The following is an 18,431-nucleotide window of genomic DNA, read 5'->3' on the forward strand; positions in this document are numbered from 1 at the left end:
AAATATAAGTTTGGGGGGCTAAAAAATGCTCCCGTTTTGCAAAGAAGACGACTCTATTCTATCGCATTTTATGAACTGACAAGAAGACTGTGGCTTCTTTTGTTACAATTTTTTAACGGTGTGCTCATTTTTCCGTGATTTATTTGGAAATAAACTTTAACGTGGCGTGAAATGTTGGGTGAAAATGTAGTTTGAAACTTAATTGTTTTTTTTTTGCTGGAGCATTTTTTCCCAGATATTTCATTCATTCGTTTCGCCACAATGACGGAGGAAACGTATGTACGTGCTAATTAGAAACGCAACGCATCCGCCAAGTGGGCCACCAGTTTGACGGTTTAGGTTTTAAACGATGTGAAAGATTATGATGCGTTAAAGTTGTTCAGTTGGATGGATGGATAGGTGTGGGTTTTGTAAATTTTCGTAATCTTGTACGTTTTGTTGGAGAAATTTACGACGTGAAATGCAGGGCAAATGGGCTAAATTTAGATATTTTACAAATGCGGATAATGCGTGCGTATGCATGTGTCGACTTTAAGTTGAAAAGTGTAAAAAAATAAATAAAAATTTTGTGTTAACTTGGGCAATTAATTCACTAATATCTGAAATTTGATGCATTGAATTAATGAATATTGAATATAAAAAATTACTCAATTGACCAATCTGTTGTATGTACTTATATTTCAAAAAATTAAAATTTCTGGAAAGCCATATTGTCATAGGCTTCTTTGGAGGCGGGATGGTTGTGACCATCTCGTCGTAATACGGGACCAAAGTAGGCCTCATTTTGTGACGGTGAAATGTATCCATTGTACTGATGAAGATGATTGTGATTCTGATTGTAATGGTGAAGTTCGACTCGTGGCAAGGACTGGGTTTGGGTGTGGTGGTTCCCTTTGGTCGATTCTGAGGGGAATATCTTCTTGGAAATGTAAACGATGGCTGGGTGGGTGTACTTTTCTTGGTCCTCGGTCAACCGGGTGGGACCTGGGAGAAATTAGGTCACATTTAAAGTCAAGATTTACTAAAAACTGAGGTCTCTCAGCGTATGCTCTCCGGTTTTGACCCAAGTAATGTCAATCGATCACAAATTTAATTAGTATGCAATTTGCAAAAGACACGGTCTCCCAATGGGCGCATTTGGCGGATATTTGCATCTGAAGAGGAGAAAATGCGCAGCAAATTTGGAAAGTGTATAATTTGTCAACTTTAAGGGGCAGGAGAGGATAAGCTGGACCTCCATTGTAAGAATTTTATTATTACTATTACCCGTGCAAAGACTAACAAGAGATCCAACAATGACCGTGATCAGCGTTCCGATCAACGGATAGAGGAGATAACTAATGGTAAAGATCTTCATGGGCCATTCGCTAAATTAAAAAAAAAACATTCTCACATTTACAAAAAAATGATCAGAAATTAAGCTTACATTTCGGACGGTGTCGGATGTAAGGGAGCAGTAACATTCTGCATGCTATGTTTTAGAAGAATCTCTGTGAAATTGGACACTCTGGACAGCGTGGCGTTGTCACATCCGTCAATAGCGTAGGGCAGACTGGCATGGTGTACTTTTAAGAGTAGGCCACCCACACCAATTCCTAGTCTGAAGGGAGGAAAAATAATCTTTAATTTTTGCAGAATTTGAAATTTTTGATGTTTTTGAATTAGATTATTACGTCACGATGTGTGCGAGTAACATTCCTATGATGGCACCCTATCCAATTTAAAAAAATAACTGATTATTCTTCCCCATAATTAGTGCTGCCGATGAGTTGAAGTGAGTTGGCCTTAAATTCACTATAACTAGTCACCAACTTGTACAAGTTGGAAATTTTGAGAATTTTTGGACTCCCAGATAAATTTATGGTGCAATGGCATAAATTCAAATGAAATAAAAAATTGAAAATTTCAGCTTTTCTAAAACTCATTTACTAAAACTAAAACTCATTTCTAAAACTATTTATGTTAGTTTGGTTTCAAAAAAAATATTTTGTATGCATTTGAAATTTGCACCATTTCATCCTAAATTTATCCTGGAGTCCAAAAATGCTTAAAAATTTAATATTGCACAAGTTGGTGACTTAAGGCCAACTCATCTTCAACTCATTTAGAACTCATCAGCAACACTACCCAAAATATAGAGAAATTGCATATTTTACATATTTGTTGGTGAACGGTAACATAATTCCTAATACGAAAACGCCTAGAAGTGGACCCGATACGGCCCCATTTACGACCAACGCGGCGCTTAGCACTCCTCCCAAATTTCCTGCTAAAAATCCCATCCTGACAAAACAAAAAAAGTAGATTGTAAAAAAAATCATTATTTTTGTAAGATGCCATGTCTCACTCACCCTATGCTTAAAGCTCCGTATAGAAAACCTAGAACAAAAAACGTGGGTATAATTAATCATGTAATTTACACTTGTTCATTAACTTATGATGCATTCATTACCAGGATTTCATGTCCCTGAAAGGATTATGAAATGAAGGTCATATATATTTACTAAAGAGTGATTATGTGGTTTAAAAAACACTGCCAAAAACTGTGATAATGACAATGAACGAGACGAATATATGCGTTTACATATATGGACGCACAAGGTGAGGATGAATAGAGAAGAGTATACTATTTCCAAACAGCGTGTCGCATTTCACAAAATTCCATTAAAATTCATTGGGTGCAGTTACGTCAGGTTTTGCAAATTGATAAAAGATTGGAAAATTAAGATGCAAAAAAAATAAATCTGGTATTCATAATCTTTGCAATGTTTCGTTTTCGACGTCCAAAAACGCCTAAAACTGTCCAACAGCGTCCAACATTGGAAAATGGGGGAAAAGATGCAAGTTCTTTCGACCTTTTTGCCAATCTATCACATATATACAATCTCCCATTAATTGAGAGTATTTTGGTGTGTGTGTGTAATACCACAAAAGTACGAAAAACTTTTGTTTTAACATGTTTTCTTGTGAGAAATTAAGAAATTTTCTAAACCATGCCGTGTTACATAACAAAATGCTCAAAATTAATGGGAAACTATATACATGTCAACGGATAATCGAAAGATTCTATAGTTAACAACTTGTTAACATTTCCTATTTTGGACACTTTTGAATATTTCCGACGTCCAAAACTGGTTAAAACCTTTTCTAGACGGCTATTTTGGACAGTGGTTAAAACCACAGAGAAACACTGGATACTCAAAATCTGGTATTAGTAATCCTTGCAAAATTTTTGCAACTGTTTGACATGAGTATGCCCAATATTTTTCGCATTACTCATCTTCTCATATTTCGTAACGTCGTTTAAAAAACCGAGACAAAGAACCCACCTATAATTTTGGTGACAAGTCCTTGCTGTATTTCTGTCATCTTTTTGAAATGGTTGATTCTAGAGCAGAAATCCTGCCATGTCACGGCTGCCAAGGAATTCAACCCGGAGGACACCGTGCTGTAAGGAAGATCATGTCAAATGGGAATTATGCCATTGTAAAAATACTGTCAAAACTGAACCAGAGTCGTAAACACTGGGCATCCATTGTCTTCAAGTCAGTTAGTGAGGCATGCATAATTTTTAATGAGCATTGCGTGCATTGTTTTTATGTCTGAACTTGGTCCACGTCTAAGACTAGTGCTGTCCAACTCCAGTGACTTATTGACATAATTACACCTCAACTCTTCCCACTCACCTAAGTGCTCCGGAGTAGAGACACGCTATAAAAAGTCCGAGCAGTCCAGAAGTTGGAGATAAATATTCCAACACAAAGTACGGCGCAATTTGATCATTCCTCTTGATAAACCCGAGCGTGATGGGGTCACAGTGAGCAAAATTCGCAAATATAACGACACCACATAACGCCGCGAGCGACATGGTGAATGATACCTGCAATAAATACATGTCAAAAATTTGTAATATGTACAATTAACCCCACTTTTTTGCACGAATTAATCTAATTGTAAGTACTAACCAGTGGTGCGGTACAGAGGAGGGCCCTGAAAATAGATAATAAATGATTACAGTCGCATTTAAATCCTGCATGGAAAATAAACGTAGGACTAGATGACGCATCACAAAAATCGTCGAATCATCACATTTTTAATAATTTCTTCGGCTTCATTTTATAATTCTGAATGACATGTGTGTAAAGCAGGTCGTTGGTGCCAATTTTTAAAAAAACATACACTCTAGATTTTGACAGTTTTTGAAGGAGATCTCAACTTTAAGAGGAAAACTTGGAACTCATCGAAACTGGCTTAAATAACTCACCGTCATTCTATTAATCAACTCACTGGCAACAAATTTGTCGTCCAGAGCTTTAATATAAATTCCCAGAGACAATAAAAGGTTTAAAATTTGTTGATTGCATTGATTTTCGTGATGAGTCATCCATTCCTTTAAGCCAAAGAGTATATGTAATTCTCACCAAAATGCTTTTGTGAGCGAATCCATACTGCAATACCGCTGCACCGTGGTTTGATGAGTGCCATAACTTGACAGCCAGAACACACCTTGACCAAAGAACAAGCCAAACGACGTATGACGGACGAACGGATCCGTTTGAAAACTTGAAAACAAAACAAGACGTAAATAAATTCAAGAGAAAAACGCCGTCAATGTATTTATTTTTTATGCTCACTTTAAGAACTCGATCCGTCCATGGTCATTCGCAATGGAGAAGGCCTTTCCCAGCCCACCGACGTTTATGGAACCTTGAATAATTATGGAGAGCATGCCAGCGAACATCATACCGATTTGGAAACAGTCAGTCCAAACTGTGGTGAATATATAATGCCGGAAATAAATTTTATATTTCTACCCAACATAAATTTGCATACTGTTTTACCGACCGACGGCTTTAAGACCTCCCTGAAAATAATGACAAGACCAAATAATTTTAGAATTGTGGTCAAATTTTCAGTGCCGATTATTTTTTTTACCATGGCCGTGTAAATTGCTGCGCAACCTCCTACAGCTACAATGGAGGCCCAAATCGGGAAGTCCGTGACCGCGTTGAGCGCCAAGGAAGGGGCGTACAGGACCACACCCATGTACAGGATTATTTGTACGATAACTGTGTTTCAAGTAATTAATTAGTGCCACATTTTAAGCGATGAGTTTTGTATTAAGGCTTCTTACACGTTCCAGTGGCAAGCAGCCGGACAGCTTCGCTTTGATACCGCATGCCCAAATACTGCAGAAATAAAGGGTGAACTTTAATTGTTTTATGGGACATGCGATCTGCACGTGACCGAGACTGACCTCGTACGCACTCGTGAGCCTGAGACGGTACAACGTCGGGAGGAACAAGACTCCTCCGAGGGGAATGTAGAACATTGCTCCCACAATGATTTCTGAAATTAGCGTCCCATTCGCATAAATTTCGCCGGAAACGCCTGCATAAGTTTGTGTTTTTTTTACTGCAGAATATGCAAAAAAATTAATTATTTATAGCTTCCTGTATTTTACCCAGGACAAGAATTGCACTCATATAAGTTGCCAATAAGCTCTGCAATAACAACAAATGGCGTTGCATATGTACATAAATAAATATTTGCTAAAAATATGTCACACTTTCTAATGCAAATTATTTACCAAGCTGGTCGGAATGATTGGCATGCTTCTCCCCCCTGAAGGAAATAATTTAGATTTTTACTCGAAATTCGCAATAAATATTTTCCACTCATAATTACGAACCCACGAGTAGATCTACATTTGTTTTCTGTTTCTTGATGAACGCATAGTACACTCCGATAAGCATGGACACTGCCAAAGTTCCGAGGAAAATGATATAATCCAGGATGGTAAATGATCCCTTGCGGGGCTCCATTTTGCACCGATTTTTCAAAAGTATGCACAAATCTCAATTAACTTTAACTACCTATCTACTAATTACTCAAGACTAATTAAAATTCCTGCAGGTGCAACTACTTAAATGAAAAAACACTTCTCGTAACAATACAATGATCACCACACGACTCAATCACACCCCGACCCAGACAATTGACAATGCCTTAACTAACCACACCACACCATCGGCAACAATGAAATGAAACCACTACCAGCTCACTATTAAACTTGGACTCATCATCATCATTGTTGCGTAATCCGGACTAAAATGAAAGTCTATCTCTCGCTCTCTTCAAAATTTTTGTGGATGTATGCATGTCCACGGATGTATGCACATATTTATGTATGTATATAGTAAGTAATATAATTGAACATATATTGTGTCGTGTGTTAATTGGAAAGCCTGCATATCAGAAATAACGCATGACATAATAATAATCACTTATTTGCGGTAGTAAAAAAATCATTGGAGGAAAAGTGGAAGTGGTTTTCATTGCCAAATTAACTAACTTTTAACAATGCCAACCTGTTCTGTTCAGTTTGCATCTCGTCACGCGAAATATATTCTGGCATGTGGCTAAAAAAAATCTAGGTGGATGGATGGATGGATGTATAAAAAGGTATGCACATCAATCAGGTAAGTTTAGTTCATCGTCGTCATCAAGAAGGAGTGAATGAAAGGATGAGGATTACGATTGCAGGACACGATTTGATTTATGTAAAGTTTTTTTTATTGTTCTTTCAGTTTGACTTGGTCGGCACCAGCAGTAGTTGCAGTTGTGGTTGATTGACTAGGACTAGAACTAGAAGGAGTACCATTGTTGAGATTGCCATTATTATCGTGATTATTATTGTTATTATTATTCTTATGGAGGGGACCAGAAGACGAGTTGTCGTCGTCTGTATTGTAAAATATGTTGGTAATCCAGTCATATAAATGCGACACGGGTTCTAGCACAGATATGATTGAATTTGCGTAGCTCAAGTATCCAGAATTCGTCTTGGTAGTGGTGGTAGAATTTGAAACGGGGTTGAGGTTAACGGAGGGTTGATTCGCTGGAGGGTGAGTCCACGTGGGGCACACGGATTTAATAAAATTCACCGTTTTCACGTACAAGAAAGACCCTCTGGAAGATATGATATTTATGATTTTGATTGGAAGCTTGATGGATTCAAGTGTTAAGGAAGGACTCGACGACTCATCGGAAAAATCGTTGAAATCAGCACATTTTTAACCAGCTCGGCTCTGGGAATTTATTTATTTTAAAATTCTGGACGGCAAACTTGTAGAGAAGATTGGTGCGGTCCAGATTTTTAAAATAAATAAATTCCCAGAGCAGAGAAATTATTAAAAATGTAATTTTGACGATTTTGGCGATGAGTCATTGAGTTCTATGTTAAAAACGCAAGTTCTTATGTAACTTACCTACTCCAAGGCTTACATGTTCCTAGATGATCCAACCGAAGTGGGTAGTAGTCACCAATACCAATGTCTGCAATAATAATAAACGTATGAGTGAGTGATTCAGATTATGATTTTACGAAAACATGTACAGTTTAATTAACAGTTAACTTAATAATGCATACATACCGGATGAATAAAACGGTACCAATTTGAATTGCATGCCCAAACCGGTCCGAGTTTCTAAAACTTCTCCGAAACTGAGTATTTTATAATTATGCTGATTTGTTAGTTCGATGAAGGCTTCGTTAAGATTTGTGAGCTGCTTGTCCTCTAAAATTAGTAAAATTATTGTTTTTATGTAAAAGAAGTTATGTATATTTCTTACCGTCTGACAATTCATCTATCTCTTCAGTAGGCAACAATAGCCAACGTCGAGCAGTGTTTAGCACAGCCATGTCGGTTCCTCGGTGAGGCACGCTGCAAAATACGACACCTTTTGTACTGGATGCAATCTTTTGTCTTTCCGGATCATCACTATCGGCAGCTAAAATGTACCAATTATGTAATTATATTCATTGGAAACAACTAGCAATAGTGAACCCGTAATATCGAATCAATCCTTGTTAATTCCTACCTTGACATAGTAAACTTTTAAGGAGTAGTCCGCCCATGGAATGTGTCACAAAAACAACGGGCCTTTGTCCAATTCCAATATCTTGTAATTTATTGAGAAGTTCTGCACTCCTGTCTTTTAGTAGACGTCTGAAAACGATATGATTTATTATGTACGAAATCATTACCTTTTTTCTTATGCATCAACTCACTCTGCCGTCTCAATCGGACAAATTGTCATCCAGCGACTAACAAAACTTTCAAAGTCTACTCCTATGATACGACTTTTGGGACAGTTAGTCGGCAGCCAGTCCCTCGGCCAACACTGCGTCGGGGTAGAAACGATTTCTTGGTCCAATTCTAATGGAAGCTGCTCACAATCTATTTTAACTTGACCATCCTCCGTCGTCCTGCGAGTTGGATAAACCACTGTTTCGTCTAGAAAAATTAATTAAATGATATCCGTTAAGAATGGAAATGCTCCTTGTACATCGTAATGATCAATTTCGTAAATCATGATAAGTAGCAAGTCTCAAAAACCTGGATTAGCGATGGGGGTCGGATTATACAAAAGCTGGTGCACGTAAGGTTTGGTTTGGGAAGAGAAATCCAATCAATCAATCAGTAAAACAACAAAAAAGGTAATATTTTAGCACACGGGGTCACCACTGACCATGCAGTCGCACGTGTACCTAAGCAATTGTTATTGTGTTGTACCGGTGATTTGCTCCGAAGTTCGAGTATGCGAGCCTTCCAGATGGACATTCTAGTCTCATGCTCGTCCTTGTCTGTCTTGGAAAAGTCCTTGTCTGATCAAAGAGAGATTAGTAATTAATTAATTATGTAATGCAAATATGTATAAGGCTATATTTAAATGGACCGAACCGCTTACTGGGATTAATGTCGTGACGTCGCCAGGTACGAAATATACCACCCAGAAGACCGTGAATGAAGACAATGTCGTATTGAGAAGAACAATCATCACAACCAAATTCAGGATGCAGTTGGTAAATTCCTGGTGGAAGAACGGAGTTAGTACCGCGTCGGTCTAAATTATGAAGGGCACGTTTTGCCGGAAGAGCTAATCTAACGTCATGCGAAGTGCCGTATATCGCGAGGATTTTTAGACAACCTATAAAAAGTAGATAATTGCATATTTAAAGTGGTAGAGGGAAATTGGTAGAGTTGGTGGAATTCGTACCGGTATCTTTGATCAATTGGGCGGACGAAGTGTCACAGGATATATTCGCCAAGACCTTAAGAACAAGCGACATGATATCCACGCTGTCGCGATACTCACGTGATATCACGACGAGCAGGTCAAGTATATCTTGCGAGAGAAGCTCGGATATGCTCTCACGAATGCGAGAGTGACTGACGACACCGAGAAGGCATATCTTCAAAAATTCGTGTTCGCTCATTTCTTTGACGGGATTTTGTGACAGGTGGAAATCTGATTCAAATCCGGTGTAGTAATCCTAATAAAAATTACTCAATGAATGCGTTACTTAGAGTAGGAGGTATGACTCAAATGATTCATCACCAAAATCGTCAAAATTAGCACATTTTTAATCATTTCTCGGCTTTGAGAATTTATTTTAAGATTCTGGACGACGAATTTGTCCTCAGTAAGGTGATTAATGGAATGGCTCTGTTTTTTAAGCCAGGTTCGATGAGTTGCAACTTTTCTGAGGGCTTCTTAAACTTGAAATCTCCTTCAAAAACTGACAAACTGTGGAGCATATATTTTTTTAATTGGCTGCTCTACAAATTGGTCGTCCAGAATTTTAAATGGATTCCCAGAGCAGAATAAAAATGTGCTGATTTCGACGATGAGTTATCGAGTCCTAAAAATTTGTCAAGTGGAGTCATAAGAAAACTAACCAATGATTTGTCTTCTTGTTCTTTCTCGGTAGGATGGTACTGCTTGAGGCCTCGCGATATCAAACTCTCCAACGTAGCGTGAATGTTTTCATTTGGAAGGGTGGAAAATAAATGACGAAACTTGTTACCGTAATAGTCCTATTCCAACAAAAGATAGTATTTAAAAAATTAAGGAAACTACATCACTAACAAAGAGAACCATGTCAATTGACTCAAAAGTCGTGTCGTCACCTTATGATCTTTTGTAATCACTCTCGGCGAAATGAATAATCTAGGATCTGCTCCGCATCGTGCAAGGGCGACAGCAGTCTTGAGATCCATGCAAATCGAAAAGTGGTTACATTCAGATTCTATAAAATTCACAAACAAAATCTAAGGTCATGATAAAAATAATTATTAAAATCAAGTAAATGCCACCTTACCAAATAAGGACGAAAACTTGGCAAACGTTCTAAGCGAGTCGTCATTAATCTGAGTAATTGATTTCCTAATATCTTCAAATAGCTGATAAGCAATAGGTCTTGCAATGAAACTAACTGGCCACCAACGAGGGAAATGTTGCTTCAAGAAAGCGCTCGACTCTTCTAATCAAACCAAACAATAAATTGTGATCAATTAACTTACAAGTTTTCTATTAATTCATTAATTAACCACCACCAAACCACACCCACCTGGGTCCACGGCATAAATATAGGGCACATCTTTGCCGTCGAGAAGACTACTTTCGGCTGGAACGGTCTCTTGAAGCTTACATTTGAGCGAATAAATGCAGCCCAACGTCCCTCTGAATTAATTAATAAATGTACATTTTTACTCATCAATACTTTGCTTATCACGAGATAACTCTCACTCACCCAGCACCGATAGCTGCTCCTGTTCCAATGGCGACACCGTATTTGTGCTCGGCCAGAAATCGTCGCCACCAACGACTCGACTTTGCCATAATGATAATGATGTTATCGTCGTCGACGTCGTCACTCCCTCATAATTAATCAGCTCACCACCTCCAGCGCAGTTATTACTTTAAGTGGATTTAAGTAACAATTAGTTAATCGAGGTGGATAAAATTACAGCAAAAAAAGTTGTTGTTTTGCGTTTCATTCACTCACTTTAGTAAGTTCAGTGGTGGATTTTTGGTTCGGATATGAGCACATGACATGAATTCGGTGGTTTCTCACGTTTTCCCATCCATCCATGATCTCAAGTTGAGATTCTTAACTAACTTTCGTCTCATTTTGTTTAACAAAATGGTTAAATATTTTTTAATGATCTCAATTTTGGTACAATTTTTATTTTCAACCGTGCAGTTTTTAATTTACCACGTGTTTTTAATCTGTGCGCACTACGCAATTAAATTAATTACGAATATCTCCTGCTTACAATTAAATAGTTTTCATCTCCATTCGTCTCATTTTGTTTAACAAAATGGTTAAATATTTTTTAACTTATCTCAATTTTAGTACAATTTTTATTTCCAAAATTACAAATCCGATTTTCAGAATCCAATTTTCGAAAATGTTTCAATTTTTTGTAAACTCTTGGAAATGAGTGCAAGCAGAATAGTATACCCGAAAGTTCGAGAAAATGGTATTTGTTTTCGAAATTCCACTAAATACTTCGCGTACGCACATTATTCAATATTTTAAAATCTTTATGTATAAGCCCAACGCAATAAAAATATGGATGGATGTCTCCTACTTACATTTAGGTGATATTTCTTGGTACGTAAACGTTACTGATATTTTTATTTTTGTATAAATTCTAACCTTCCCTAGGTTGGGGTGTATAATAAAATAACCTTCCCTGGGTTGGGGTGCATTTCTCAAGAATAACGTATAAATAAATAAAATAACGTGGAAGGATGGATCCTAGCTTAATCTTGTCCAGTTGTGACGGGAATGAAAGTAAGAATTATTTGTCAATGTCAAAGTCAAAGGTGGCCGACCGTCAGTCAGCCTTTTCTCAGTACTGGATTGGATTCTGATGATAACAAACAGGCTGAAATAGTTTCAGTTAGTTCTTCCCCAAATTCTGGACGGACCAGGCCACAAAAACTACTTGCTCGGCCGCAGTTATTTATTTACCAAGTATTCGCATTCCCTTTCAATTTTACAACTTGACACTTCTTTCGAATTTATCAAAAAAAACAACGTGAAATGTTGTCCACATTGTCGTTCGCATCTCGGCGAAGTTTTGCCACCGTGGCGTCGGCCGTACATCAACGCACGCTTAAAGATATTCCTGGCCCGAGCTCATTCCCGATCGTGGGAGCTGTCCCGCATTATTTGCCCGTTTTTGGTGAGTGTTTAGTTTTAATTGGCAAATTCCCTACTTAAGAGGCGAGTAAGTAAATTAGGTCAAACTGACCAGGCCACACGGACAGTAAATAATAATTAATAATGCAATCGTATCATGTCATGCACATGCAGTGCACTTTGTTGCATTCGTCGTTGTTACTTCAGACTTTTTAATCACTGCTACTCACGTCCTTTGGTACATGCATGTGATAAAAATCAAACCGTGACGATTTGAAACAAAAGCTGGTCTCCATTTCAATATTTTTTCGTTATCTGGTTAAAATAATGATTTTGATCTGGTCTTGATTGATTGATTGATTGATTAGTGAATGACGATTGCCAGTCGATTGGGAAAGTTGATACAGTTTTTTATTGTTTTGCGTACCGTTTATTACATATCGTTACGCAATAATATTTATATTATTTATTTATGTTCTAGGGCGGTACAAACCCCACTTGTTGACACAATATTCCATCATCAAGTTTCGCGAGTTTGGCCCAATCTTCAAGGAAACCATGTGGGGCACGACGCTCGTCTATCTGATCGACCCTGACGATATTCAGACCGTTCTGGGACGAAATCCGGGCAGCGGGGGGAACGCCGTGTGGCCGAAACGAGTCACCCACAAGGTTTTGGAACACGTTCGGACGCACGAGTTGAAGAGTACGCATTTCAATGGGGGAATTTTTATGACGTATGTATGTAAAACGTAGTGTAGTCTGCAGGATGTTGAAATATGGCACATGCGTCACGTTTTCTGGTGGCATTGAAATATTCATGTTATTCAAATTAAGTTGTTTGAGATTTAAAGAATTGCAAAAACGTTGGCAAATTTATAAGTAAAGGTATCTACGTCAGTCAAACTCTGGAAAACCCAGAGTTTGACAGATCCAGGTTTATTTAGCCCGAGTCAGGTTGTTATTACTAATTTGGCTAGATACGACCACACAACTTCTTTATTTTCCGAGAGATTTTCCTCATCTTCGAATTTGATCCCTAATTTTGGATATTCTACGTGCGTACAAAATTTCGATTGGATAGGTTTTACGGGCGTAATAGGTAGACAGACAGACAGACAGATAACCATGAGGGGTTCATAAGCGCTGACTTTAGCTAAAAATGAATGCCAATTATGTAGGAATGGATCCGACTGGGTTGAAATTCGCCATCGTCACCAGAAAGCCATGGCTATCGAAGAAATTGGAATATTCATCGAGAAATGTGATCAATCTGCGTGCGATCTAGTTTCCTCTGTCAATTCTCCATCGATGAAGGTTCACGTGGAGTCAGATTTTCTCAACGTTTTGTTCGCATTTGCCACGGATTGTAAGTGATGCGATACGGGACACGATTTCTGAGGCGTACGATTATATTTTCTCACTTATGACGATAGACAACGGGATGTCACTCTTCGGAGAAAAGTGGAACGCCATAGATGAATATTTGGACTCGAACTCAATGACTCAGAAATTAATTTGGACATCGACCGAACTCAATCACGCCACCGGTCCGACGGATCACGGGTCTCAGACGTGGCGTTTATTTTCCACTCCGTTATACAAGACTATTCTCAAGGGGGCGCAGATACTGGATGAGTAAGCGCTTATCTGTTGATAATATTATTATAAAAATTTTCATGAAGTCAAACTGACACAGCGTCGTCACGGAACGTCTCGATCGCCGCTTGGTGAACGGAGAGCTGGTCGCTGAGGAGGGGAATAACTCCATGTTGGACACCTGGATTCGCGATGGCCATAAGGATTACCGCAAAATGGTAACTTTCCTATCCGACATGGTACTCGCGTCGATTGATACGGTATGCCGACATTGAGCTTACTCACATTAATCTTCGCATATCTCGAAAATAGGGTATAGCAACATAACTTGCGAAGTTTGCAAAATTTGTGAGATTTTGCAAACTTTTGTCGAAAACTTTTACTGAAAAACGATTGGATTTTTTTCACAAACTTACCCTACAAATGGGCATGTTTTTATTTCGCAAAATTACCAGCGAGAGAAATTACACAGCATCAAAATATGTGTATGCTAAACCGGGACATGATGTGACCTTGACCTTTGACCCTGCCTATTTCAGGTCGCTTATTCCTTAAGCTACATCCTCTACCATATCAGTACGAATCCCCGCGTACAAGAAAAACTCTTCGAGGAGCTGTACGGTTTGAACAAGGACGGTTTAGGCGCACCCATCACGTCCGACATGTTGAGGGGGGCCCGCTACATGAAAAAGTGCATCAAGGAGGCGCTGCGCATCAATCCGTTGGCCGTCGGGGTGGGACGCGTCCTCACAGAGGACACCATTCTCAGTGGATATCACGTTCCGGAAGGCGTAAGAACGACACAATTTCATGTCTAAACAATTATATACAGCAGACTGAAAACTAATGATGGAGGTCTCCAGTGTATGCTCTCCGATTTTGAGCAAATTAGTGTCCATCGATCACAAATTTAATTAGTATGAAATTTGCAAGAGACAAGATCTTCCAGTGAGCACGCTTGGGAGAGATATTTGCATCCGAAGAGGAGAAAACGTGTCCCAAATTTGACAAATTTTACACTTTCCAAATTTACTGCGCGTTTTCTCCTCTTTGGATGCAAATATATCCGCCAAACCTGCGCATTAATATATCTTTCCAAATTTCATACTAATTAAATTAATGATCGATTGACACTAGTTTGCTCAAAATCGGAGAGCATACGCTGGAAGACCTCTAATTAAGTTATCTACTCTTCCTTTAGACGAATATCGTCATTCTGAACGCGGTGACGAGCCGCCTGCCAGAATACGTCGAGCAGCCGGAAGCCTTCATCCCCGAGCGGTACGATCATGATGGCAAATTTAAGAAAATCCATCCCTTCGTCAGTCTTCCGTTCAGTTTTGGACCGAGATCCTGCGTTGGCCGACGACTTGCGGAACAGGCCATGAACATTTTCGTATTCCGGGTGAGTCATCTTTCTTATGAAATCCTATCAGATATTATCACCTTTGAGATTTTTGCAACACATTTTTGGCACATTTCTCCCTAAAAATTACCCCAATCTTGCTTAATCCTGAATTATGCATGCAGCCATATTCTAATAGAATTTGATGTATTATTATGTATTTTGCTATGTTTGTGATTATCATCTTATCGTCGTCATCGTCATCCGCGTACAGAACTACGCAGACATGCACATATTCAGTGGCCGCGGAAGCGTGAGGACAATTTGCCCATGGTTATTCGATGTCCCCATCATCCGCCCATGCTATATGAACCCCGCCATCCAATTTTAATGTCCCAAGATGTCCCCACAGCTTCCGTGGTCACTACACGTAGTGTACGAAGGGGTGGAGTGGGAGGAACGGTGTGTGGACGCTAGCGATCAGAAACTAACTAACAACGTAACGTGACTTGAACTGGCTTTATGCCATATAAGCGTCATCCTGTATTACGCAATGATGACATCGTCCCTTCCACCACCAGACCACCACCACTATTCATCTGCTAATAAGTCAGCCAAATTGTGTCAACAAAAGTGAAGATGAAACCAATAACTTTTTTTTGAGGATCACAAATGAAATCCGTAATAATCAGATTACTCGTTATTACATATTTAATCCTTGTTTGGTACTTTATATCGCACGACTAATCCTTTTCGTGTCAAAACGAGAAAACTTTATTATTAATTATGTGACACTAAAATATTTAAGACGGTCGTGAACACGTCTCCTGGTTGGCTTCCTCTCTTGATTTCCTTTCTTAATATGTCCACCTTTTGTCTGCCTGTCTACATTTATATTCGCATAATTTTAGTTTTACATAATTTTACGTATTCATTTATTTATTTACTAATTTATTTGCAGCTTTTTCGCAACTACCGTCTCGAATGGCTCGGAGCTGATAAGTTGGACGCTATCACAACCCTGATCAACAAGCCAGATGCTCCTCTTCTCTTCAAATTCACGCCGAGAGAATCGCTTCATTAAACTTATTTGATAACTTACTTATTTAATAATTTTTTAGAGTCAGGAAGGAAATCTGGGGACGAATTAGAACAGATTTTTGGCAAAATTATAAATTTCCTTAAATAAAAAGTTTGTCTAAAATCTGCTAAATTATTTGCAAAATATTTTGCCAACTTCTCTCTGAGATCATCATCCATCTCTTCCTTTTCCCTTGACGTTGATGCATATGTGACCACAAATTCATTACTTGCCACCTTCAAGATTTACAAGTATCTGAACAAAAGAGAGGAGAAGGAGATGCCACGTTGGCGTAAATTTAGTGCCATAATAATAATCGTAACGATAATAATGTCCCCTTGCGTGCTAATAAATCTGCATACGTGCATGCATACGTCTTCTTACTCATCAGCATCACGGTCCTCTCTCGTATATGGATGGATGGATGGACGACGAAGAGGATGAGATCAGGAATTGTGTAACATTTAATTGTCCTGGTCGTAACATGGACACTTTTTGCTTCGAGTACTTTAAATTTGGTCAACTACTTTTTAAGGTTAATTATTATTCTACCAAAAGGAAGAAATGGGACGGAACGTGGTACACAAAATTTCCCATCCATCCAGACTGCGATAAATGCAGGCACAACCAGGGTTTCGGTACCACCGCAAGAAATAAATGGGAGAAAGTGGTTTCTTGCAGGTTAATATTTTGACCTGCAAGAAATGCAAGGCGCAAGAAACTACGTTCCGCCGCTAATGATAATCGATACGATAATCTGGATAACCCAATTTCTTGCAGTTCCTTGCACCCATTTCTTGCTTTGCAGTGCAAGAAATGTAGCAAACCCGCAAGAAATTACGAAACCCTGTCCACAACCATATCGTGTTTGATGCTAATAATAATACAAAACAGTAAATATTACGTCTTGCTTGCTCTCTTGGTGAATGGAATGGAATGCATCACTCACATAATAATAACAATATTATGACCAATAAGGCATCAATCACCTACACCTTTGTCTGCCTATTGATTGATCTTGATCAGTCATGAGGGTTAGGGGAAAGAAAAGCGAAACCTTGCATTGAAATTTGGTCGAGTAGTTATTTACTCGTTGTTGTCGAAGGTAAATATAGAATAATTATGCGTTGTGCTCCACATTGTCCTGAAATGACAAGTCGTCGACTAAAATGTGACCATTTCATGAGACCATCTTCTCCTCCGTCCATCCACCAGCAATAAAGTTGATAATGCTCGTGATGATGAAGCAAAGAAGGAGTAGTGCACCCTTGATTTTGCTGCCTTAAATGGACAAGAAACAGATTTATTAAATATATGGCTGCGTATATTTAAGTAATCATGAGCACGATTCATGTGCTTAACTCTCTCTCTCAACTTGTGCTTGTACTTATTATGTCAGATTTTAAATGCAGATGTAATAATCATAAACCGAGGAGGAGGAGGAGGTGCGAATAATGTTTTAAGTGGTGATCATCATTTCATTACTGCTGCTTGGTTAAGTAGTAGATTGTCACATTTGGGACGAAATTATGCTAACTTATTGCCTAATCGTGATCAAAGATGGGTTTAAGGTTTTCAAGAAGGGATGAATTTATGTATTCTCGCGAATTTGCCATTTCTCCGATTGGAGGGAATTAAGAGAAATTTTTGCTCGCGGAAACGTGACCTGTCCCAACTCTTGACTTGAGGTAGCAAAGTTACTTTAAGAAGAAGAATGAGACATGAACTCGTGGATCAGAGATGATAATAATCAGATCGTTGTCTGTACTGTTGTGCGGAAACGGGCAATTTGTTGTCTCTGTAGGTATAAAAGATGTATGAAGTACTTTACTACCCGAGATTATTATACTAATTATTGCCTCGATTTCCATACGGTCTAACCAGTTTGGAATACTTAAATCTGTTCAAAATACTGTTTCACACCTGGGTAAAAAATCACTCTTGCGTCTTAATCCCCATAATTAAGGGGTACATGGGGCTGGAATTGATGGCGTAGCGTATTCGTAGAAAATATTTGTACATTTGCAGCTGCTTTGTACGCCGATTCGGAGGTTCAAAGTCCTATAATTAATGAGTCCAGGTACAAATTACTGGGTTCGCTCGAATTATTGGATAAAAAACCTATAATTATTTATAACCCGGACATAAGAACACATGTACCCTCACCATTTTTTTCTAGGTAACGGCAAATACTCAGAAATCACTCTATAATTATAGTTATACCCGAAATGAAAAATTTGCGAAAAAATCATCTCGCGAATTATGTAGATCTGCAAAATAAAAAAGTTATGTCATTTCATTGCTTGCCCACTTATTACATCTCTTCTTCTTCTGAGTAATCATCATCTCGTAACAAGACATTGAATTTTTTGAGGGGTCACATTTTTCCGTTTCGTCGTCCTCGT

The 18,431-nt window shown here is 38.5% G+C and overlaps 3 protein-coding genes across 5 annotated transcripts; 1 reads left to right on the top strand and 2 right to left on the bottom strand.

Annotated features, from left to right (window-relative positions):
- Positions 1-651: 651 nt before the first annotated feature.
- LOC110863531 (sodium-coupled monocarboxylate transporter 1) lies at positions 652-6,216 on the bottom strand. Its single transcript, XM_022112868.2, has 18 exons — positions 5,693-6,216; positions 5,591-5,625; positions 5,465-5,504; positions 5,258-5,391; positions 5,135-5,189; positions 4,936-5,069; positions 4,846-4,864; positions 4,635-4,770; positions 4,422-4,562; positions 3,966-3,990; positions 3,687-3,880; positions 3,330-3,448; positions 2,352-2,379; positions 2,157-2,283; positions 1,674-1,711; positions 1,427-1,600; positions 1,267-1,367; positions 652-984 (listed from the first exon to the last, which is right to left on the bottom strand). Exons 1-18 carry the CDS (start codon positions 5,823-5,825, stop codon positions 689-691), a joined length of 1,929 nt encoding a protein of 642 aa, XP_021968560.1. The 5' UTR covers positions 5,826-6,216; the 3' UTR covers positions 652-688.
- Positions 6,217-6,553: 337 nt separating this feature from the next.
- LOC110856615 (protein SERAC1) lies at positions 6,554-11,428 on the bottom strand. Of its 3 annotated transcripts, XM_022105111.2 has the most exons (16): positions 10,856-11,422; positions 10,601-10,767; positions 10,418-10,530; positions 10,169-10,330; positions 9,978-10,096; positions 9,747-9,884; positions 9,064-9,340; positions 8,755-8,994; positions 8,580-8,671; positions 8,403-8,436; positions 8,075-8,300; positions 7,885-8,012; positions 7,636-7,794; positions 7,437-7,580; positions 7,272-7,338; positions 6,554-6,972 (listed from the first exon to the last, which is right to left on the bottom strand). In XM_022105111.2, the coding sequence occupies exons 2-16, from the start codon at positions 10,687-10,689 to the stop codon at positions 6,576-6,578; spliced, it is 2,385 nt and encodes a 794-aa protein (XP_021960803.1). In that variant the 5' UTR covers positions 10,690-10,767; positions 10,856-11,422; the 3' UTR covers positions 6,554-6,575. The 3 variants fall into 3 exon arrangements, with proteins under 3 accessions (XP_021960803.1, XP_035709981.1, XP_035709988.1); XM_035854088.1 differs by having other exon boundaries at positions 10,601-11,422; XM_035854095.1 differs by lacking the exon at positions 8,403-8,436 and having other exon boundaries at positions 8,555-8,671; positions 10,601-11,428.
- Positions 11,429-11,697: 269 nt separating this feature from the next.
- On the top strand, positions 11,698-16,161 carry LOC110845968 (cytochrome P450 302a1, mitochondrial). The gene is made up of 8 exons (XM_035854100.1): positions 11,698-12,044; positions 12,483-12,738; positions 13,183-13,370; positions 13,438-13,639; positions 13,701-13,860; positions 14,140-14,391; positions 14,802-15,005; positions 15,907-16,161. The coding sequence occupies exons 1-8, from the start codon at positions 11,903-11,905 to the stop codon at positions 16,027-16,029; spliced, it is 1,527 nt and encodes a 508-aa protein (XP_035709993.1). The 5' UTR covers positions 11,698-11,902; the 3' UTR covers positions 16,030-16,161.
- Positions 16,162-18,431: the final 2,270 nt, after the last annotated feature.

This window comes from Folsomia candida, unplaced genomic scaffold, assembly GCF_002217175.1.
Source record: "Folsomia candida strain VU population unplaced genomic scaffold, ASM221717v1 Fcan01_Sc001, whole genome shotgun sequence".
NCBI classification, from domain to species: Eukaryota; Metazoa; Arthropoda; class Collembola; order Entomobryomorpha; family Isotomidae; genus Folsomia; species Folsomia candida.

Coding starts and splice junctions, on each gene's coding strand:
- LOC110863531 (XM_022112868.2), bottom strand. CDS start 5,825: ATGGAGCCCCGCAAGGGATCATTTACCATCCTGGATTATATCATTTTC. Junction 4,563..4,634: donor GGACGGATCGAGTTCTTAAA/GTGAGCATAAAA, acceptor TTTGTTTTCAAG/TTTTCAAACGGATCCGTTCG. Junction 1,712..2,156: donor TACCGTTCACCAACAAATAT/GTAAAATATGCA, acceptor TAAATTGGATAG/GGTGCCATCATAGGAATGTT.
- LOC110856615 (XM_022105111.2), bottom strand. CDS start 10,689: ATGGCAAAGTCGAGTCGTTGGTGGCGACGATTTCTGGCCGAGCACAAA. Junction 9,885..9,977: donor TGATTACAAAAGATCATAAG/GTGACGACACGA, acceptor TTGTTGGAATAG/GACTATTACGGTAACAAGTT. Junction 8,995..9,063: donor CCAATTGATCAAAGATACCG/GTACGAATTCCA, acceptor TACTTTTTATAG/GTTGTCTAAAAATCCTCGCG.
- LOC110845968 (XM_035854100.1), top strand. CDS start 11,903: ATGTTGTCCACATTGTCGTTCGCATCTCGGCGAAGTTTTGCCACCGTG. Junction 12,045..12,482: donor GCATTATTTGCCCGTTTTTG/GTGAGTGTTTAG, acceptor TTTATGTTCTAG/GGCGGTACAAACCCCACTTG. Junction 12,739..13,182: donor AATGGGGGAATTTTTATGAC/GTATGTATGTAA, acceptor CCAATTATGTAG/GAATGGATCCGACTGGGTTG.